The sequence below is a fragment of the Danio rerio genome, chromosome 14 (assembly GCF_049306965.1).
Source record: "Danio rerio strain Tuebingen ecotype United States chromosome 14, GRCz12tu, whole genome shotgun sequence".
NCBI classification, from domain to species: Eukaryota; Metazoa; Chordata; class Actinopteri; order Cypriniformes; family Danionidae; genus Danio; species Danio rerio.
The window spans coordinates 29148064-29172838 of NC_133189.1; the positions used below are offsets into that span (position 1 = coordinate 29148064).

The following is a 24775-nucleotide window of genomic DNA, read 5'->3' on the forward strand; positions in this document are numbered from 1 at the left end:
AAACTATTCTCCAGCACTTTATATAAATAAACACTCTAAAGGATTTTAGACAATCACTTTTATGATGATTCCTTAACGTGTTCAAATTTTGCAATAAAAATTGATGAATGCATACATTCTTACATATAGCTTCTTTAAATGATATGACATGTTATTTTTATATCAAATTTTATTTTATTACTTACTGGAATAAAAGAGAATCTATATTTGATGATGACTAAAAATAATTGTGGAACTTTCTAGTTGTCCACCATTAGCAGTTCACGCCTAATAAAAATACACAGCTTGTTTGTATCTAACACATAAATAATCAGCTATGTAATGGCATTCATGCATTTTAATTTGTCATCCACACACTTTAAATAGTGTTTTAAGTGTCCAAATACTCTTTCAGAGCTGCTGCATATGGTGGATATTGAAGACACTGTAATCGCATTGAATTTTAAGCTATTGTTATTGCTCACGTGCACATTCAGTTTTGCCAACTCCACTGTTCTGCAGTTGGTGACCTCGTAACCTCTGCGATGAAGGACTCGACCCACATTGAAATATTCCAGACAGAGCTAGTGCAGATGACTTACTGCAGTGTCTGTCAAAAACTCACGTGCGTGCAGTTGCGTCTGCTGTCCACAAGAGGCACCAACGCCCTCTGTGAAAGACGTTACCTTACAGTGTTGGATTTAATCCTCCAAACAGAATCATATATTATTCATTTGATCCTCATAACTGCCTTAACAGGGATCCATTGGGAGGCATTTCCCCTCCGGCTTGTGTACAGCCAACCAAATATAGCATGCACGTATCACTTTGAAAAGATATTTATTTAATTTAAATGTCCAATCTCTTATTAAATTGAACCGTCGTACCTTTTATCCATCTTCATGTTTATAGAAGTGTAAATGAGATACTGTTGTTATTCATGGAAAGCAGCAAGCAGCTTTGGCTGAAGTTCTCTGATTGACCTCTGAATGCTCTATTTACGCAGCAGCAGATTAAACCCCTGACGTGTTTGAGGGAGTATTTCTGTCTGCTGCCTGCATGCGGAGGTTTATTTCGGAGATATGCATTGGATTCGAGGCTGCTTTTAGCCCAAGTGCATCTATTCCTCCGAGAGTGTGCAAATGTCACGGCGGGGCTGATGATGATGGCTGTGTTTTGTCATGCTGCAGGCAGAGCAGAGATGCTGCGGTTCTCCGTCCGAAAGAGCGCCGCCTGTCAATCGCTCCTGTTTCCGTTAAAAGCTGCTTGTCAGCGCGGCTTTGATGCACTGAACCCCTACAGCTAGCGCTTCCTCTCTCTATGCGACAGAACTCAAAGCTCTATAAATACATTTCTCTATTCAAAGGTCTAAAAATAGCTCTCTTGTCGGCAGGATCCCTCTGTGGCTCCCTCTTTCGGAGATTTTGGTTACTGCAGATGGAGGGAAGTGGCGTCTCTCAGATTACATCAAATCGCGTCCTGGCCCTGCTGGCTGTCTCAGGACAAGAGCCATGGGGAAATGCTGTGGTAATTAGATGTATTATTTAGCTATCACAACATTACATTGTTTGAAACATTTCCTAGTTGAAGGACAAGCAAAGCTATCGTCGCATACTGGCTTTCTGCGTTAGATCTAGTCTGTTTGAGTGTGTATAAGGAGGATAAGCTGTGCAGCAGGGGGTTATGCAGGAAGTCTACTGTAAACCTCATTTCTGTGAGTTAATGTCTTGGTGGTATTGAACTGAATTCATATTAAATTGCACGATCGCCTCACAGAAAGAAGGTCGCTGGTTCGAGCCCCAGCTGGGTCAGTTGGTGTTTCTGTGTGGAGTTTGCATGTTCTTCACGTGTTCGTGTGGGTTTCCTCCGGGTGCTCCGGTTTCCCCCATAAGTCCAAAGACATGCGGTATAGGGGAATTTAATAAGCTAAATTGGCCATAATGTATTTATGTGACTGCAAGAGTGTATGGGTGTTTCTCAGTGTTGGGTTGCGGCTGGAAGGGCATTTGCTGTGTAAAACATATGCTGGAAAAGTAGATTGTTCATACCACTGTGGCGATTCCTGATTAATAAAGGGACTAAGCCGAAAAGAAATTGAATGAATATTGGTTACTCGCTTTCTAAGAATGAATATCTGTACATAAGTAAAACTTGCGACATTTAATGCTCCAGGTGCATATTTATTTTTGAATGCATAAATATATGGTGTGTAAAATATGATGTGTGTTTTTTTTTTGCATGTTTAATGTTTACATTTATTTCAGCAAGCTAACCAGTTTTTTTGGCTTTTTTTCAAATAACATTAATTTATTTTAAGTAGTAAAATTTTTACAATTAGATGGTTTTAGGCTTTACTAATTAATAGAAAAATAATTAATTTATGCCTCCGTGAGAATATTTAATAAAGACATATAAGATATATTTATAAATATGTGGTATACATTCCTAAATGAATATTTTAATAACACAATATTATATTGTTACAATTTTATCACCTTCATTGTTCAAAATGTCTAAACGGCTTTAAAACAAAATGGGTGAGATCGCTTGGTGAAATCCAAAAATCTAATTGATTTTATTAATCTAGTTTTACATTAAAAACAACAACATGTGAATGAAAAGCCGTCTGCTCTTCAATTACTTTGCGACCCCTGGGGTGATTACGTTATATTAAAGACACCACACATTGATTTTATGGCACCGGTTAAACTTTCTGACACCTTTACGGCACTCACATACATAAAAAATAAATAAAGGCCACAAATGAGCATGGAGGATATTCTGCGCAATTGGGGTTCTTCAAAAGTATATGATGAATAAACTTGGGCCTATTGATATGTGTGCACCATTGTGTGCAAGGTTTATATATTTATAATCACCTCAGAGGATATTGGGGGTCTTGAGTCACTGGCATTTTGATTTTGAGGATCATGGGCTGAAATGTTTGGGAACCCCAACTATAGAAAACTGCATAATAAAATGTCATATTATTTGTTAAATGTATATTACAATTGTTATATATGGCAATATAACGGCAAGTGACTTTGTTGAAGTTGAAAAGTTGAAGTCAAAATTATTATAGCCCTGCTTTTTTTCTTTTTCAACTAATTGAGCAAGGAAATTTTCATAGTAATTTAATTATTTTCCTTATTTCATGGTATCCACAGGGTCCTAAAAAGTCTTTAAATGTTTAAAATCTCAAAACCTAAATTTAGACCTTAAAAAGTCTTAAATCTACTGAAATATTGTGTTGTAGGTCTTAAATCTTTTTTTTAACAGGTCTTAATTGTCCTTTGTTCATAGCTGCTCAATCTGGCCATTAACAATCAAACAATCACCAACAATCCCAATCTCAATAAAACTTGTATCTTTTTATCAAAAAAAAAGCATTTAATTACTTTCCATATAGTAACATTTGCTTAAAAGTGCTCCATTTATTTACTGCTGAGGATACTGACCAGATGTATTTTTTTAATATTAAATTATTATTATTATTATTGTGGACTGAAGTAATTGGAAGCTATGTTTTGTGCTAATCTTGGTAAGGGTTATAGGATTTGGGAGTGGATATACTTGAAAATGAATAAAAATAATATTCAAACCAAATTATTATGGTTTTATTAAATGTATTAAATTTGTATATTTTTTTGATAGGTCAAGTGAAAATATTTTCTTACTGGGATATTTCCCCCCAAAAAAATCCTTAGCATTTAGCTCTGTATAAGTCTAAACTTTCAATCACAATGTTCTTTAAAATGTCCTAAAACGTCTTACGTTTAACTTTGTGAAACCTGCTGAAACCCTGTATTTGTTTTATTTCGGCTAGAGTAAAAGCAGTTTTAAAAAAAAATTTATTAGTATTTATTTTTTATTTTATTTTATTGTCTTTTTATTAATTTTATTATTTACCCTAACCTGCCTATTACCCTAATTAATCTAGTTAAGCTTTAATTTTCACTTAAAGCTGAATAATAGTATCTTGAAAAAATCTAGTAAAATATTAAGTACTGTCATCATGGCAAAGATAAAAGTTAAATTGTTAAAACTATTATGTTTAGAAATGTGTTAAAAAAAATTCTTTCCCTCAAACAGAAATTGGGGAAAAATATACCGGGGTTAATTACTCAGGAGGGTTAATAATTGTAACCTCAACTGTATACATAGACACAACAAGGAATCCTTGCCGCAAAGCATCCTGCAGGCTAATATCAAGCAGGTCATGTAAGTTAATGTGTAGAAATAGACTGGCCTTGTCCAGCTTAATACCATGACTGTATTTAGTAACTTTTTGGTCTGGGTGTCGTGATTGTGTTATGGCAGTCTGCTGATCTTTAGCACAGCCAGCTTGAACCTCACCTGAAGCTGATCTTGGCTTGAACTCGAGGCCCAGCAGGAGCCCCTCATTATGGGGGACCCAAGATAGCTCGCATTTTATGCTACAAGTTTGCATGTGAGCTGCAAGTTTCGTGCGTTCCCACTCCAAAAATGCGGCGGTGACTTTCAGAAACCTCCTTCGGTGACCTCCAAGCCTATCGGTGTGAAGAGGGAATGTAGACTCAACAGATCACGCAGCTGTTTATAGAACTGAACTCTAAGCTTATTAAGTTCAAAGGTTGAGGTTTGAGATTTCTTGCCCAGACGAACATGCGTATTTATAGGTTACGACATGGAAAGTCTTGGCATTTCTCAATTATAAATCTTGTCGCGTTATAAAACGACCAAGTATAATGGACATCATATTGGCATATAGAGATGAATGTGTATTTTTAGGGCTGCTGTTAACTGTTTACATGTTGACCTACATAAACTGTTGATCTTTCACTTCCATAAATCCTAAAAATTTCTTTTTTGTAAGTGTGAGTTCCAGGTAAGAGAACCCGGTTTATTGCTGCTTCATTCTGCCTCTGTTTTTATTCAGACCTAACCATACTCTATAGGTTCTTGTCTCTCTCAGATCTCTCCACCTCCCTTTGCTCATCCTGTTCAAGCTCTTGTAAACACTGCTGGCCTAGAATGTCAATGATGTCAGGCATCAACAGGGGGGAGGAGAACTTTGAGCATTGGAGTAAAGTGTGGGAAAGGGTTTGTGTACATGTATGTCTATGGGGTCATGTTCACAAGTGCTCTAGTTGTGGCACATGTGCCCTTTGGAAATTCGATCATCTACTTTATCGCTGCTATCCGATCCTCAACGCACAAGCTGCCACTTATTTATACATTGTGAAGGTCATATGCATTCAACTTGAATGCTTTGATCTGGAACATATATCTACATGCAGCATTTCACACTTAACCCTTAAAGACCTAGAGGTATTTTGTGGGCACCTAATGGGCCTATATTATTATTTTTTTAAAAAGCAGTTTTATTTTTATTTTAGCAGTCAGCCTCAAGTGTCATATATCATTTTAAACAGGAGAACCTGAAGTTTCAATCTGTATCATTTAAAGGTCCAGTCTAAAATATTTTTTGGTCCAAAAACATATGAAAAGACAGAAAATATTCCAGAATTTTCCAGAAACGATTTTTAAAAAAAGTGGCATTTTCCAGTTATTTCAAACAAAACCTTATGAAGTTTGTTTTTCTTTCTTTAGAAATACATGCTATGATGTTTTATACTTCCAAAATAAATTTTGTCTACATCCACAATTCCCTGAGCAAGTTATAGCAATTTATTTCAATGTTATTCCAAGGCGTTTTTCTATGGGGGAAAAAAATGCATTTATTTACTGACAATGTATTTGCCCAAAAGTTCTGGGAATGAACTAAACAGAAAAAAAAATGTTACAAAATAATAGAACAGTGAAGCAAATTTGACTTTTTCCAAATAATATATTTTCAGTTACTATAAACAACACCACTTACAATGAACAAATAAAAAAATAAGAAAATAATAAATAATGTGTCAAAGTCCAAATAAACATGGTGCAAATCCTCAGTAAAAAAATAGATATAAATATTTACTATACCATAAATAGTTACATAACGAAACTAGATTCAATATGGAACATCCTTAGGTTTTATGTGCCAGCATGGATATGGTTGTCTGTGGATATGGATTTGGATATGGTTGTCTGCAATGCAGACAAACAGCTGCACCTTCATTTGCGTCTTTTGAAAACAGCAAAAGCAGCAGTTCGTCTTTGCTGTGTCACTGTTTTGTCATGTTTCTGTGCTGCTGTGCATGCAAAAGTACTTAGTATGAAAATTATTTCATGCAAAACATGTTTTTTTGCGTTTTATTTAGCCGCGCATAAATGTATGCCTATCTCTCATTCCGTGTTGTTCAAAAAGCTTGTTGATCCACAAACAAAAGCGAAACCTATGCTTATTGGTTGTGATATAGCGAGTTTGAACCAATCTGGGCATGGAGGAGGGACAATGCATCAATGTATGATGTCTGGTTTGTCCGGAGACACAGTGACGAGCGTTTCTTTGTCAAATCAGCGTTGTCAAATTTTGATGACGTAACCGCACTGATTCCGGAGCCTCTGAAAGTCCGCGAATGTTATGTGATACAGCACTGGAAAGCTGAGATTCTCTTCTTTATGCCAATCTTTGAATTGTATGAATCGGATCAGCGGATCAAAAGTTATTGAACATTTAAGAGCAATACTTATTTTTAACCGCGGGCGGCTGTCTCGGTCTTTAAGGGTTAAAGTAGCCTCTTCGTCATTCTAGGGATGGGCGATATCTTGTCATTTGCAATAATTTACCCCCCCTCTCCCCCAAGGAAAAAAATAGCAACTATAAATATATAAAAATATTGTTATTTCATGTGTGATACTTTTGCGTGTTAGTCTTTTGCGTGTTAGTCTTTTACTCCAATCTCAAGTGTTAAAAAAAAGATTTTTTTGTGTTCAGGCATGTTTATTATCACAATATGAAGAAGAAATTGTGCTAATTTTATTGTATTCAATACAGTGGTAAAGGCTAGTGGAATTAGCATTGCAATATAAATATACTTTATACAACCAGCACAGTGCAGGTTGGGTGCAATAGGACCTGTGGATTACATGTGGGGGCTCGTCCGGGATGGAAGTGGAGTTTAGGGAGGTGAGTGTAACGAAGGCCAGCTTGAGAAGTGCTATGCAGGTAAACCTCACTTTTCTGACCTCTAAGGTGCTCTAGCGACAGACACAAGAGGCCATGGACATTAGCCACCTTGTTAGAGCAACCGACTTCCATGCACAGAATCGTTGGCCGATCCCAGCTCAGCACAGGTTGGGTGCAGTAGGAAGGGTGGGTTAGACGTGGGGGTTTGTCTGGGATGCGAGTGAGGTTTAGGGGAGTGAGTGTAACGGAGGCCCGCTAGCAAAGTGCTATGCAGGTAAACATCACTTATCCGACCTCAAAAGGTGCTCTAGCGACAGATGCTAGAGGCAATGGTCTTTAGCCTCCTTGTTAAAGCAACCGACTCCCATGCACAGAATCACTGGTTTGATCCCACCTCACTGCAGGTTGGTTGCAGTAAGACCAGTGTGTTACATAAAATATCCAGGATAGTTTAAACAACACAAATAACTCCCATACTGCCCCAAGCTTTTGTTTAATGTCCTCATGTTTTATCCATTTTTGTCCAATCTTATAATCTTTATCCTACTACAGGGTTAGCTGACATCTTTTCTTCAGTAACATAAATGTGAAGCTTATGTGCAAGGATGCTCTCCAGCTTCCAGTATGAATGAAACAAATAATAGTTTCAGTGGTCTTGAACGCTAATCATTTGACATTTGAATTATGAAAGTTAATTCTGAATTTAAAGTTTTTGTTTTTCTGATGCATGTTTTTTTGTCATAACGTTTAATAACACACATCAGCATTTAATGTTTTTTTTTTTTTTTTTAACAATTTGCACATTCAATAATGCCAGGCTTCATTCTAGCATCTTCATTACAAACATTAGGAATTGTTAAAATCCACTCAAGGTTGTTTTCTAATAGCGAACAACCGTAATGATCATAAAACCTTTATATTGTGTCATATTTTTAGCCTGTCAAGTTTAAGAACCTTTGGTGAGCCTCAATGTATCTTCGAGGCCAATAGCATTGATTGAGGAACCACTCAGCTTTGCAGGCACTATCAGTGCAGCATGATAATGCAGTTTGTATAGAGACCCTCTACTATCTATCTGATAACACATATGGCATGCAGATTATAGCCATAAAGGAAGCTATAGCAACAAATGGAGATCGTAATGGCAGGAGGAATGAAGTGTTCCATCCACTCGCCCACTCAGGTGAATGCTTGACCCTTTTATATTTTATGTCATCATTTTAGCCATTCTTGTGTTGTCATGTCATATTGAAGCCTGTCCTTTCTCTGATCATCATAAGGACATATGAAGTATCACTGAAAAGAAATCCATTATATCCATTTCATTGGGTCGATGCATTTTAGATGCTTGCAAGGAATTTTCAATGATTTTTTTTCCTAATGAAAACATCTTCATGTCTTAAAAATGGATTGAATATAACTCAACACGCTTAACTCATTTAGTATCCACCTTGTTGTGCAATGTGGAAGAAAGCTGTTTTCTGTGAGCGTGCTAGACTTCTTATTGATTTGCCACTGTGGGTTAATGCCTATAGGAATAAAAGAAATGGCGGAAAATGGTCAATCTGCTTGCATGACAAAACAGTAAAATCAAAATATTATGATTTAAAACTGTGGGCAGCATCAATAAGCATAACTAGCTGTTTGAATGGCTAAAAGTAAATGAAAGTGAATAAGACCAAAGACTAAACACAATACTTGTATCCGCTTGTTAAGTGTGACGTCATGCGAATCGGCTTCCGAGTCTAACTGCTCTGTCAGACTGTATAGGAGGACTCAACAAATGGTGATAATAAATGTTAACAAAGCGCTGTAATACTTTATATGTTTTATGTATACACATCTAATATCCTGATGTCCAGAAAGTGATTCATTTTATAAACTGTTAAAATATTTGTGATGCAGCAAGTTCAGAGACTGTTATCACTAAAAAGTGGTCATAAACTAATATTTTCTCCATTCGGCCTGAACCTGGAAACAGTATTCCAGTGGTTTGAATGGGGAAAAGACTAACAGCCAATTTGGCGAATGAAACCGCGTTTTCTAGTACAAGAGCCACGCATTGATCGCTCTAGACTGACAATTCTCTTTGGGAATGGCTCGGACCAGATGTGAGTTTTCGCAGATTTTGTGTGATTCGAACATTTAAAAATGATACTAAACAGACAGTTGTTGTTTATTGTTATTGGTGACTCCTAAAATGAAATTTTATCGTAAGTTAGGCAAGCAGTTTTGTAAAATTTGATGTTTCCACTTTCAAACAGAATGTTCGAGCATACTGCCCAAAAGAACCATTTCAAAGATGGCCGCCGAGTGAAATAACTTACCTTAAAGGGACTTTGGTGAGACTGGAAATCTGGAAGCCTCATCAAAATAAGGTGGATAAGCAGATCTGATTAATGCGAGTTAGTATTTTCCTCTCAGTCACTCTAATTTGGACTCGCCCTACTTTCAGCAAACGGTCTGATTAATGTCTTTAAAATGTCTGCTTTTTAATATTTTTAATTTAAAACATCTTAAAGACATTCTAAACATCTATTAAATGTCAAAAGGAGACATCTAACTGACGTAACATCCAAATGTAAGTTCAAACATCAAATAAAAGTGTCCGTGGTGTACTTCTGCTGTCAGGATTCCCTTATAAAGCTGCACACATTTTAGTTTATCACTATTATTCAAAGTTCTACGCTGTACAATTAATTTTTTATTTAAATCAGGTCCTTTCAGTAGTGTATGTATTTACATGAATTTATTCCTAAAATAGACATGTTTAGCATTAAGAATATTCACAACCATGCACCGAATAAAGCTACATGTTTGTTGAGATTCTGAGATGCACAGTCGATGGTCACTCTACTATCCCAAGGCCAAGGGAGATAATTTATGAATGAAGGTGAAGTGATGTAACTGATGCTAGTAGGTCATGTGATCGTAACAGCATGGGAAAAGTAGTACAGCAGCAGAATTACACATCCAAAATAAGAAGCCTACTCGAAAGAGATGATCCCTGATAGCACATGTACATCACAGAGAGCATGTCTTTTAGATTTCTCCTTTCAGGCATGAAATACTGTAAATGTTTAAAATATGTGTTTAAGATGTTTATCTATTAAAACGTTCACATAGCAGACCTTTTAAAGACGTTTGTCAGAAAGTTGGAATGTTTCTCAGACCAAACGCTCTTTAAAATATGTCTATGAAACAATTATATATACTTTACAAATGTAAATGATTATTTGTTTCAAAGCTCTGAAGATTTATTGTTTGGGTAAACTTTTTAAAATAATGGCCTGTTAGTTGATATATTTACTAACATTATTAAACAGATAGTTATACATTTGTTATGGTATTTATTCATGTGAATCTGCTTTGACACGATCTACATTGTAAAAGCGATATACAAATAAAGGGGAATTGAATTGAATCGCTGGTAATGTTAGTTTAAGATAAATAACATTAGTTCATATTAGTTCATGTAACTCACTGTGCATTAAATAATGCCAACAAGCACAACTTTGGATTTTAATCATGCATTAGTAAATGTTGAACTATGATTGATAAATGCTGTACAAGATTATTCATATTTAATGTTAGTAAATACATCAACTAACATTAACAAATGGACCATTATTCTAGTGTTACTATTGTTTGTTTGGGCGATTTACTATACTTTTATGTTCATTTAATATTTGATAGAAATTATTGTGATTTAATGGAATCACGCTTGTAACTTTGCACTGTTAAATATTAATTTATTACATTCTACAAAATGGCAAATTCAATTACGACAAACTGGCCAATCACAGGGCAGGCTTCATATGTGCATTCCTGGCTATGCATAATGTAGATAGATGTTCAGCCAGGCTATCATGAGACACATTGGCTTTGCTTTGGTGCTCACCCTGCATGTAGAATCGTTTATTAAATATCAATTAATAAAAAAAATAAGGGTGATTCATTGTTTATGTCAAATAAAAGGTCATATTTATCTTTAAAAAAATCTATATTAATAATTTTACCTTTTTTGATTTTACATTCTTTTCAAATTTAGGTCACTTCCCAAATAAATCTTTCTGATTGTCACAATTTCACATTAAAGCTCATGGTTAGAAGTTACGCTTTCAGTTTTTATCCCATTCCCTGGGACAGATGGCCAATGTAAAAGAGTGAAGGAGAGGTCTGAACTTAATTACCCAATGCAGGTCTTATTTTGGTCATGCATACAAGTGTGCCGAGTACATAGCACGCACACAGACATTCGAGCATCATGCATCATACTTCCCTGAGTTCTATTATTACCATATATTTGATACTTAAAAGCTACATTTCTCAGCTAATAGTTGGAAGTAAATTTATTACACTGTAGCTATTATTAGAGAGATTCTGTACAGTGTTCTCAAACACAATCTCCATCTAATTTAATCAAATAAAGGAAATCGTAAAGCTTTATCCCTATGCGTTTGGTTTAAAGTGGGCAGTATACCTAGATCTAACTATTTTATTTTATTACTTTTGTTATTATTATTATTTTGTTACACAACTAGTCAGTTTAAACCATGTGGGCCCCTTAGAACATAATTTCGTCAGAGGAAGATCCTAAGGAATGCCATTCCACCCAAGGTGGACCCCCTGGAACTCTACCCTCTACATGATCGGAAGACTTTTGGCCTACATTTCCTTAGCAACTAAGCAGATTTTCTGGTACTGTGTGGATTTAAGATTTAAATTGTTTTGTGTGTGTGTTTGTGTGTGTGTGTGTGCGCGCATGCATTTTTAAATGATTACTTACTGAATTGAATCAGGTATCATTTTTTTCTTTATTAAATATTTCCCAAATGATGTTTAAAAGAGCGAGGAAATGTTCACAGTATGTCTGATGAAAGATTTTTCTTCTAGAGAATGTCTTATTTGTTTCATTTTGGCTAGAATAAAAGCAGTTTTAATTAAAAAATAAAATAAAATTTAAGGTTAAAATTATTAACCCCTTTAAGCTATATTTTATATTTATAGTCTATAAAACTATCGTTATACAATAACTTGCCTAATTACCCTAACCTGCCTAGTAAACCTACTTAACCTAATTAAGTCTTTAAATGTCACTTTAAGCTAGAAGTGTCTTAAAAAATATCTAGTCAAATATTATTTACTGTCATCACGGCAAAGATAAAATAAATTAGTTATAAGAAATGAGTTATTAAAACTATTATGTTTAGAAATGTGTTCTTCTCAAATAAACATAAATTGTTGAAAAAATAAACAGAGGGGCTAATAATTCAGGGGGGCTAATAATTCTGACTTCAACTGTATGTTGATATTCAATTATTCAATATATCGTGATGATGATCATAACAATATTGGCAAAATACAGTGAATAATTGTTTATTTTTTAACTTTTTGCATGTAAGATTATTAGTGATTAAGGACATCTATTTTCAAAGATTAACATTTTCATGACTATTTACAGGTTTTTGTTCATTAATCAGTACAGTAAGGCTCGATTTGTTAACATCAGCTAATTTAACTAAAGTCAATGTAATGACAACTACAATACAAAAGAGAATTTCTTAAAAAGCTGTAATTCTTTTATTAAATGAAGTAATTAACTAATATAATATACAGTTGTATCTTTTTTATTAACTTTAACATTTGTATGTACGGTGGCAGAGAGAGCTTAAATTGCATGCGTTTTCTTGCAGCATCCTTAAGCTCTCTTGGCCATGTTTTTTTTTTTTTTCACTATTGACTTTAATGCATCAACTGAAATTTACTAATGGGACTTTGTTGTACTTCAGTGTACTTTATTATCCTTTATCATCCATTATACCTGTTAAAGTAAACATTGTGCAGGCCTGTAGTCAGTCTGGTGGACCTTTTTGCAGCTATTCGCCTTATTTTCTATTTAATTATGAGCTTTAAATGCTGAATTTAGAAGACATTTTAAGCATTAACATGTTTGCTGAATTAGCTTGTCGGATGGCCATCATAACCACACTTTTTAATGTACCAAAAATAGTTAACCATTTAGAATAAAGAAATATTGACAAATGTTTAGTTTTAAAATACTAATGTATTACATCATATATCAGTAAAGAAAAAGTTTAAAAAAAATACTGTAGACAATAACAATTTATTAGGCAAATAACAAACTGGCTAGCACATTCAACATTCCTCCTTCAGAGTTTTGTAATTTGAATAATAAAATAAATAAATAATAATTAACAATTTAGGGCTTCAGAATTTTGAAAATTGAAAATGTATGGATAACAACAACACCAAAAATAGTATTCAAAGAGATTTTAATATGGGCTGCTTTTGGTGCCTCACACTATTTTATTGGTCATTTTTTCTTTCAAGAATAAGGTCTAAGGTTTAGAATAAAAGTTACATGTCAAAATGTTTTTTTCTATTTCTCTATTTAAAAACAATACAGTAGTGAAAGAAGACCTCTCTTATGTCAGATTTTTTCTTGCACAGCTGGATGTTAGACTCTTGAAAAATAATTGTTTGCATTGGCCAAAACTGATTAACTGAAGTCACACCAGAATTCCACTCAGTCTTAAAGCCTCTTTCGATGGGTTAATTTTACAGTTTGTGGTGGCATAACTGTCAGAATAGGACAAATTAACTCATGAAAGGGACAAATTAGGGCTGGGCGATATGGCAAAAATGCAATCTTGATAATTATTTTCCATATTTAACGATAACAATATATATTTCAATATAAGATGTTAATGCTTCCAGATTTAAAAGTGTACACCGACAACAACTGAGGCCACAAAAATAAGAGGGTTCATTAAATGTCATAACATTTATTTTAAACCCATTGATTTTTGGTGGCCAAAAATTCGGTTCATCAATATCAACGTTGCACATTTCTGCTCTGTAATTTGCTCTTGGATCATTGTAGAGTAAAAAAAGTCCAGAGCTTATCATTGTTACTGACAAAAATCAAAAATTTTATCACAATTTGATATAATATTGTTTATCAACCCATATTTAGGACAAATTCTGGTCCTTTGTCAGTGAGGGGTGGGTCTTCCGAACGACCCAAACCCTCCTGGCCTGTTGTGATATTGTGAATACCATGCCATATATATAAAAGCATCAGCAATCAACTGCAACAAGAAAAAAACGGCAGAACTGCAGTTGTTAATGTTCTTCTTATTTAAGTTGTTTTCATGCTTTTCCCTTCAGTGTTGTTTTCATTGGTTATTTGAATACCAGCAACAGACAATATTCTTAGAAAACCGACACACACAATCTTTGCATACAAGTGTGAGGAAAATAGCCCTGTCGTTCACCTTCCTGAAGGGGGGTTGCTGGAAAGGCGTCCAGGCTGGAGATGTGAGATGGGAAAGGGGAGGGAACGCTTCTGTACTCATCCCATGTTTTTACCCTGCTCCATTCTCGTCTCACGGTTTGTTTGTATTGAAACATAGAGATCATGCGCTAACCTCCTGTCCTCCAAATACCGTCTCTTTATCCCTGTGCTTTCCCATCCTCAACTTTAATGGGCCTGCTGGGAGAAATGAACCTACGTCATCTGGGTTCCGCTGTTGTTGGTAGACTGTGGGTTTTGTGTAGATACACACATGGCCATGTTTTGAGAACTTGCTCGAAGGAACTTTGTGAATGTTCTGCGGAACTGTACAAGAGATTAACAAAGAGCAGAGTGTAAACACTTCACTGTCTGCCATGGAAACTCCATGGAGCTGCTCGCAACACACTCATTTTACAGCTCTCTTTATGCACCAGTAAACCTGCCAGTCCTAAAGCATCTGCTTTGCATTGTAAATCTAAACTTCATTTATTTTATTTTATTTTTTTCATTTTCTTCATAATTTCTGAAGAAAATATAGATGATGCGTGCCACCACAGCACTGCCACAGGATGTTTAAGGGAAATTCAAATGCACATTGTGGTTTGCTAATATGCTCTAAGTTGGTTGCTAGGGGGTTTCTAAGTGGTTAGTGATGCACTCTGGTGGTTAATAAACTGTTTTTGTGGTTGTGAGGGTTGTTCTGGATATTACCACAGTATGGTGGTTTAAAGGTGATGCCATGTGGTTGCTAGTGGTTTCTAGAGCAATTCTGGGGAATTGGAATACTGTAAATACCCTTTCCCTTTAAATACCTTCATATTAAAGCTTTTTCGGATTGTTTCTGTGCAATTGTAAGGTTGATTGTGAGCAGTTTACTTGCTATAGTTGCTAGGGTATTTTGATGGTCATTCTAGGAGGTTATTAAGACATTTATATGTTTACCAGGGGGTTTGTGAGTGGTTAGTTATGCACTTTGATGGTTAATAAACAGTTTCTTTGGTTGCGGGGGTTGTTTTGGATATTAGCACAGTATGGTGGACTTAATGTGATGCCATGTGGTTGCTAATGGTCTCTAGGGCGATTCTATGGGTTTACAATATTGTAGCAAATACCTAGCACCTTCATATTAGAGCTTTTATTGGGTTGTTTTTGTGCAATTTTAAAGCTATATAGAATTATGGCTATATGGTGTTGTAAGTATTGAAAAAGCATATATATTTTTATTACTAAAATAAAGAAAAAAAATCTACCAACCAGGTCACTTCGAGAAAAAGCCCGCCCATAGTGTGCCTAAAGTGCAATGATTCATGGATTTATCAATTTCATTGCAGTCGTGACACATCAACATATCTAGCTCAGTTCAGGCTGAGTTAGAGGTTATTAACTTGGCTTAGATTTGGCCCAGATATGATCCATGTTTGGCCCTTGTCTGGAAGCCAGACTTGGTCCAGTCATTTACCATAATTTACTGCAGCATGTGGGCCAAGCAAGAGCTGATTGAATGGGCCAGAGCTGGGCCAGAGATAATTTGCTATGTAGGATGGATGTGTTGCAAATATGATCTATAGTTGCAAAAGGTTTCTTGAGTTGCTATGTTCAGGAAATTGTCATTGTGATTTGCTAATATGCTGTGAGCTAGGTGCTAGGGGGATTCTAGGTGGTTAGTGATACATTCTGATGGTTAATAAACAGTTTTTGGGGTTGTTAACACAGTATGGTGGATTTAATGTGATGCCATGTGGTTACTAGTGGTTTCTAGAGCAATCCTGTGGCGTTTCAAAAATACTGTAGTAAATACCTAGCACCTTTATATTAGAGCTTTTTTAGATTGTTTCTGTGCAATTGTAACATTGATTTTTTTTTCCGTTAACTTACTGGTTGCTAGGAAATTGCAATGGTCATTCTAAGTGGTTATTGGGACATTTACATGTGTTTGCTAAAAGGTTTATATGTTCTTTTACTGGTTTTGAGGTGTTTCTGTATGTTCACTATGGATTTTTAGATTGGATTGGTAAATATTGTGCATCCACTTAGTGCCTATTTTATTTCATATGTGCTTGCTAAAGGGCGTGTTTGTGCGTTTAAGATTTCTAAAATATTCAAAATGTGCTGTTCTGTGGTTGCCAAAGTGTTGCAAACGTGATCTGTGATTGCAAAAGGTTTTCCCTGATTGCAATGTTGCTGCTGCATTGCAGTGGTGTTTCTAGTAGGCATGTGATTTGGTATTTATTAGTGGTTTTTGGTTGCTTGAGCATTACTGTGTACTGGTGAATGCTGAGAAGTTCTAGGTGGTTGATAAGTGGTTGCTTGGGTGTCACCTGTGTTCCTTGTCATTGAAAGTGTTTTTCTTCCCCTTTTTTTAAACGCCCACAGCATGAACACTGTATGATTTGAGGTATCATCCATGTCCGCAGCACAAACAGAGCAGAACGAGTTACATGATGACATTCAAACTTAAGTATGAGCAATGGTTAAAGGGAAGCGTGCCTTAGCAAGCACCACCAATCATTCTTCATTCCAAGAACAGCTTCCTCATTTCACGAGTTTGTTAAAGCATTTTATCATCTCATTTCACCCCTGTAGGTCTGGTTTCTGTCTTCTGTCCGTCTCATTAAGTAACCTTTCATTTTCACACTCGGTGTACCAGCTGCCCCGCTGCCTCATGGTCAAGGTTGCTCCAGAGCTGAAGGTCAAGCACTCAATAGCGCTGACAATCCGGGAATGCAACTGCCATAAAAATGTCATTGGCCACAAGCATGAGGGCAGAGCTCCATGCAGCCAGCAGCCCATAGAGATTACATGCTTCTGCATGCGATAACTGCAACGAAGCTCTTTTAAGTCTCTCCGTTTATGCTTGAACACCAATGGGGTCACCTCTGGCTCATCGCACCATAATCACACTTGCCGGGAAACACCTGTTTCAATTCGCCAACATAATCTTTACTGCAGATGAAGGGATTTCGGAGTCTAATCTTGGCATTTACTGATTTATTTATTTTTTTAAATCGTCCCCTTTGCACAAACGTGTAGCATCCTGCAAGCAGAGGACTTATTGTTTTGCCCCTACTGGAACATGATTTATGTGTAAACACAGCCCTCAACAACACTCTGTTTTCAGTGTAAATAATCTGCAGTGATAACTGGGAACAAAAACACGGTTTAAACCGGTGTTGATTAAAACATAAGCTAATCCCAAGAAGCTCAGAAGGAAAATTAACTTTCCCTATAAAGCACTCGTCTTTCACAAGCAGACGGAAAATGTGAATTTCATTGTGCTTGAATACATAATAGTAGTATATTAAAATAGGCAGTTTGTGTAATATCTGCTCGGCCTTTGAGCCAAAGCAGGATCTGCAAATCCCCTCAGGCGACATTCTCATCCTCCATCAAGTGAATGATTGCTACCATTGCTGTCTGGAGCTGTATTTATGGTCTACCAATGTGAAACGCGACCACTAGGGGGACTTGTGTGCTGCTCTGTCTTCCGTTGCAGCAAAGCAAATAAATAAACCCCCTTTTTATATGTCTCATCTGTATTAATCTGCCTGCAAATCACAACAAGCAGATAATGCTTTTCCATAGTGGCAATAATAAAACGCTCCACACAGTTGCTGAGCGCGTCATATCTGAAGGTCAAGGTGTCCTCGACTTCCTGCCTGTGGCGAATAGAGATTTAAATTAACCAGTCTACTTTTTTTTTCAGCTCCTTGATATTAAATGGCCAAAGAAATGAAATATCAGAGTTGATATCCGTGAGCAGAACTCTGAAATTATTCCTTTTTTTGTGGAAAGCAGGAACTTGAGGGGGGAAAAGTCATTTTATCAGTGCGAAACGACATCAAGCGGCACTCTGCTTTGGTTTACTGTTATTGCTGTCAATATGGATTCAGAGGGGCAGGTCAGTGGTGAGTTTTCATAATCTGAGACGGGGTCATCTCGGTGCCAGCAGTTGCTTGACCTATGTATCCTGCTGGGATTTGCCTGAGATTATGGTTTGCAAAGAAACTGCTTTATATGTCTCTCTTTGTTCTGTTTTTTTCTCATACTGCCTGCTGCAGATGCACGCAGGTTTGCTCTGTCAATGGCAAACCCAGCCCTCTTATAAAGCCTCCGGTTAGAGTCTTAAGCATAATTTGATTACATCATGACGGACGGCAGTCATGTCTGACAGAGTGCCGGATGAGATTTTTCCATCCACAGTTTCAAACAGTCCAGTGAAACATTGACATGGTGGAAAAAAGATGATGAAATCTTTATCAATAATCATTTTGTCCCATGACTATAAACATATTTTTGGAAATTACTAATTAAGACATTGCCCTCTATGGACACATATGTTGTCTACACATATATTCATAGTTTTTGTATTACTATTTTATACTTGTAGACTATACAGCACTAGAATTATTATATTTTCAGAGGGTGTATTTTGTACAAAGTAGACACTTTCGGAGACATAGGTAAAAACACTTTTAGACGTCTTGTGGATTCATAAAATTTTCTTACAGTTAATGGACTTTGCTCATATTATTAGCATACACATGCAATATATTACACTACTATTGTTGAAACAATTTTTATTTAGAAGATGTTTGTGTTAAAATAGTATCTATTTTCAATAAATCAGTCTTAATTAATTGTAAAATAGATTGATCACACTTTACAATAAGGTTCATTAGTTAATGTTAATTAATGCATTTACTAAGATGAACAAACAATGAACAATACATTTACTACAGTATTTGTTCATGTAAGTTAACATTAGTTAATGAAAATACAGTTGTTCATTGTGAGTTCATGTTAACTCACGGTGCATTAACCAGTGTTAAGAAGCATGAGCTTGGATGTTAATAATGCATTAGTAAATGTTCAATTGGGATTAATAAATGCTGTACATGTGTTGTTCATGATTAGTTCATGTTAGAAAATGCATTAACTAATGAACCTTATTGTAAAGTGTTACCAATAGTTTTACTGTAAGTGTTTTATATACATTATGAAATGTAGCCAATCCTCCAGTCTTCAATGTCACTTGATTCTTAAGAAGTCATACTAATATTCTGATTTAGTGCTCAAGAAATTGTTTTATCAATGTTGAAAACCCTCATGGTTCTTTTCAAAAGGGTCTGACCAAAGCAATAAAGGGCTAGTTCACCTAAAATGAAAGATCTTTTATTAATTACACTCCCCTTGAGCTATACTCATCCCCAGAGACGTAATTTTAGATGAAATCCAAGAGCTCTCTGACCCTCCATAGACAGCAATTGTCCTGACACAATAAAAGTCCATGTGACTTCAGTGGTTCAGTTGTAATTGTACAAAAGTCCAAGATCATTTTTGTGCATCAAAAAGTATTCTGTTAGTATACTTAGTAGACCTTGTTAAAAAAAAAAAACTTCCAAAATGTACATTTTCTGTCAAAAGTCTTGTCACCTATCCAAGTTTTAGGAACAAAAAATAATAACTTGACTTCTAAATGATCATTTGGTATCAAAAGTGGCTTATATGAAAAGCAAATGCTACTGGATTACGCTTATTTTATCAAAATAAAATATGATTATCCCTTGATTTTTAAATTATTTAATAACGAGAGTAAGGTCTGACTTTGCTTAGACAAAAGACTTGTCACTTAACAGAAATAATGTACAGTATAGAATATAAAGCCATGGTGCAGTGGAAAAAGAATTAATATTGTGAACGACATCCATCTCTGCGATGACTCAAATAACTTGTTATTAAAGTCATCTGGCATGGCAAAGAAAGCATTCTTGCAGGACTCCCAAAGTTCATCAAGATTCTTTGGCTTCATCTTCGATGCCTCCTCCTTCATTTTACTCCAGACATGCTCAGTAATGTTCATGTCTGGTGGCTGCACTGGCCAATCCTGGAGCACCTTGACCTTCTTTGCTTTCAGGAATTTTGATGTGTAGGCTGAAGTATTAGAAGGAGCGACATCCTGCTAAAGAATTTGTCCTCTCCTGTGGTTTGTAATGTAATGGGCAGCACAAATGACTTGATACCTCAGGCTGTTGATGTTCCCATCCACTCTGCAGATCTCTCAAACGCCCCCATACTGATTGTAGCCCCAAACCATGATTTTTTTTCCCTCACCAAACTTGACTGATTTCTCTGAGAATCTTAGGTTCATGTAGGTTTGAATAGGTCTTCTGCAGTATTTATGATGCAGTTCAACCGTTGGTTCATCTGAACAATCTACCTTCTGCCACTTTTCCAAATAATCAACTAAAACTCCATTTATTATTTGTTGCAAAGTTTTTTTGTCAGGTAGTGTATATATTTTCCATATAATTACACTGCAAATAAAAGCAAACTATAAATTAAACAGACTACTGTGGATTCAACAAGATCATGTGACCACAATATACCCATTAGGTGAATGATAACAAATAACACCATGGAAACTGTCATAACGTCATCTGCACATACTACCACTTTTGGCTTACATGTATTTAAATAATTTGCTATGCAGTAAATAAAATGCTAGCATTTTTTTCCGAACATAACAATAGATATTTTAGATTTGGCAAAAAGCATATCTGTTTGTCATTCTGTACAATGACAAACTAGCAATCTAAATTTAACTTGGGCGTATAACATATGCTGCTGTCTGGGATTTCTGAAAGCCCTCTCCACATCTGTGTGTAAGTGTGTGTGTGATGAGTGATGTGGAGATGCCATGAATAGAAATATCTTCCTGTAGCACCTGTAGGCTGGGCTCTAATCTACCAGATGGCTCTTCTGATCGACCATGCTGTTGAATACACTACAGGTTTAACCTGTCTCTGGGCTAAAGTTAGTGCTGCATTTGTGACTCATGCTTTCACTATTGATTGCGCAACTGAAACCGTTTGATAATGTCACGTAACTCAATCGATTGCTTACACTCCAAACCTTCATTAAACTATATTGAAGGTGGTACAATGTTGACATTATAATGGTGGAAAAAAATATTTCCTCAATATCTTCTTGGAAGTAATATGATGCTCAAAACCACCCCCTCATACAGGACTCAAGTAAAGGCAAAAAATCCAGACAGAACCACAGGACATCAGTGTCAGTCTGAGGGGGTTATTTTACAATAATTACTGACTTTACACAATCTCTTCTTACTTGCCAAATAGTTTAAAAGTTAATGGATTGTGTTGTCAGGACATTGGAGATATTGGAGATCATCATGCATAATGCTACGCTTTAGTTTATAGGTATTTTTAAAGTGGAATAATTAGTGTTTTTCTAGCTATTTTTACTGTATATAAACTGTAAACAATAATATTAAAATTAACATTAATAATAAAATTACAATACTATATTAGGGCTGCACAATATATCATTCCAGCTTATCACTGAGATATCGCAATGTGGGCATCCGCAATAATCACGTAGCAAAATATGCAATCTTGAGTCTGAATTATAGTTGATCAGGAGCTACAGAAAATGTATTTAATCACTGTATTTATATGTAATTTATACAACAACATACTTAGAAATTTTAGATATATAAATACAGGCAGATAGATGTTAGATTGCAGATAGGCAGATTGTTTGTTCTGTTTTAAGAAAAATTTATTGTTTTAGGAAAAAAACTTTAAAGGAAAAGTTGAAAACAAAACAATATTTTACTTGATCTTATAAACCAGACAAAGCAAAGAAAGAAAAGATCATTTTTTTGTATTGTGATGATTCAGTTTTACTTCCTGAATACTGTTGGACTCCATACATTGTAAAAAATGCAGGTTTCCACACAATTCATGTTGTCCAAACACAAATCGATTAAGTTAACTTAACTTAACACTTTTAACAAATGTATGTGGATTGAACATAAAACGATTAAGTTGTCCAAAGGAAATATCAAGAATTGTGTTGATTCAGCTGATTTTAAACAAGCAGTTTAAACAACTAAAGAAATGAGTGTAGAAAAACATAAAATAGTGATATTCAAACTATCTTTTAAAACTGTATAGCAGAAATTTTAAATATCGCATTAGATATTTCCAATATCGTGCAGCCTTAATATCACACTCGTAGTATGTGAAGCTGCTTTGACACAGTCTACATTGTAAAATGCGGTATACAAATAAAGCTGAATTGAATTGAATTGTATAGTAGTGCGATAAGTCTGTATCGGCACTGGTGGGAGGCGTTCAACGTGCCTTAGTGTCCCACCAGTGATGACATACAGCCATATCGCACTGCCACGAGTATGATACTGCGTTTATACAACAGTTCGACTGCATAATCACGTATGTATGAAAAACATCAAACACAAAGAGTCTCAAAAGCCTTTTGTAAGAGGAACTACTTTCTTACGCCTGAAACAGTTGCTACTTCACAAACGTCACTTTAGAGCTGGTATTTGAATGATTCTCTAGCCTAGTACATTAGATTGTCCTCCAGTTGCAATATATATGTATGTAACGCTTCAGTTTAAGTTACAATTCTCACAATTAAACATTAAGCTTTGTATTGAGGCAAAAGTCAAAGTTAATGATTTATTATTACTGAATTAATGAAGTGTGACCCAAAAAACCGTGACCCTTTATCCATATTATATAAGCCAAAATCACCTCCATTTTTCATAGAACATAGCCTGTTGTAAAAGTTTAGAATGAAATAGGGGTGAACAAATGGTGGCAGATTTGGGCAATTTGCATCCCTTAATGATTTCCTTATATCTTTTTGAAATATTTGAAAAATCCTTATTGGTGAATCATGTAGGGTCATTAAAATTCCTCTCTGATTCCAAATCATAAATATCATACATGTCTCTGTAGCAACAGATTTCACCCATATTCCTTTTTTTGTGTTCACTGCAAACAATAAGGCACAACTTATGTCTTCCATATTTATTTTTAGTCTAAAGCACATTTGATCATGTTAGTTTCTGTAAGATCTCTTTTCTGTGGAACTGCCACTGTGAAATCATTACTACAAACGGCAGGTGTGTTGTCTTACCGTCTGCTTGAATTGTATGTGTGCATTCAGTGGATTGTTTAAAAAAAATGAAATCGGCCTAATGTCTGTGGTCTCCCATGGTTCTGAAATTGGTTAACATTTGAAAACCATAAAATTTGATTAAGACCTAAAGTTGCTATTAAACAGAAGCAGTGAAAGTTCTTTACTTTCGTACTCTAACTTGTAAAAAACAAATGACACTTGCAGTTTGCAGGTTCAAATGACACTAAATGATTGAAAACCTGCATATGTAACTAGTAAGGACACTTTTGCTTCACATGAAGGTCCAATCATACCATTACAGACAATTTATTTTCTATTGCACATATTTAGCTAATATATACCATAGGGTACATTTTATGCACTGCACCCTGGGATGTTGAGCAATATGTGGTCTTGCATCCATGAATTAGTTTACATATTAAATTATATGTATTCAATAACACAAAGGAAACAGCCTTTAAGATATGGCCAAGGTTTAGATCCAGATATCCAGGCTTTCACTCCAGAATTGATGCACTCGCGCGGAGGAGGTGTGTTTTCTGTGTCCCTGCCTCCTGGCTCCCTGGTGTGTATGTGTGTGTGTGTCAGCGGAGAGCGTGATGTGCTCATCAGAGCTGAGTTCTTAATCCCAGGAGATGGAGCTGCCCATCCCTACGAGCTGAATAATGGATGCCCGCTTCAGCGGTCCAGCAATCTACAGCTCAGCAAAGGCAGGACGGGACAGAACCATCTTCCTGTTCTACAGGTCACAGCTAGGGAAAACCCTGACTGTGCAAGTCAGCGATTATCTGGATGTACCTACTGTATATCCTCCAGATCTGGACTAAGTAGACAGATGCATTATTTTGGAATTTAAATTAGCTGCTACGATACAGAAATGCAGTAACTACACAGTAGGCCTATATAAACCAAATTTACAGAACCACTTTAATTTGAGGTCTGCAAGGCGTATTTACCCAGTCACAACAAAGAAACAAAGGGGGTACCAAGTATCACTTTAGTTTTTGGCCCACAATTGTTATATTTACATTGTAACAACAAGAGCGTAACAGGCTCTACTTTAATTTACAGCTCACTATGATTTCATTTAGAATAAGCACATATGTCACCAACCTTATGAAAGTAACCAAAGCCAACTCCACAACAACACCGTCATGTTCAGAGCATGTTCTGAGGTTCAGTTTGCATGGTGTTGTGTGGCATCAGTGCGCAATGCAGCTGTCTTTTAAGCACTTCTCACAATATAAAATACTACTCTTGTATCAAAGTACTTATATACTGTATAACTGGCTATTAGTACAAAAGTATGGTTGTTTTAAAGGTGCCATTGAGGGCATTGTTTCAAAATCCTAAATGCTATCTGATATCTATGGCATAAGTAATTTTCCAGAAAGAGTTTTATGGGTTTTTTTTATAACCAGAGGAATTAACACTAGAATGAAAAG

The 24775-nt window shown here is 35.7% G+C and overlaps 1 protein-coding gene across 10 annotated transcripts in view; it reads left to right on the top strand.

Annotated features, from left to right (window-relative positions):
- arhgef37 (Rho guanine nucleotide exchange factor (GEF) 37) overlaps positions 1-24775 on the top strand; it is a 105721-nt gene that overhangs the window by 49374 nt on the left and 31572 nt on the right. For 2 of the 10 annotated variants that reach the window (XM_073921850.1, XM_073921849.1), the window contains exon 14: positions 1373-2600. The exons of 7 other annotated variants lie outside the window; for them this stretch is intronic. In XM_073921850.1, the coding sequence (XP_073777951.1) occupies positions 1373-1527 (155 nt within the window). In that variant the 3' untranslated portion in view covers positions 1528-2600. Of the gene's footprint in view, positions 1-1372; positions 2601-24775 lie in introns of those variants that run through there. One more of the 10 variants, XM_073921848.1, reaches the window with a different exon arrangement.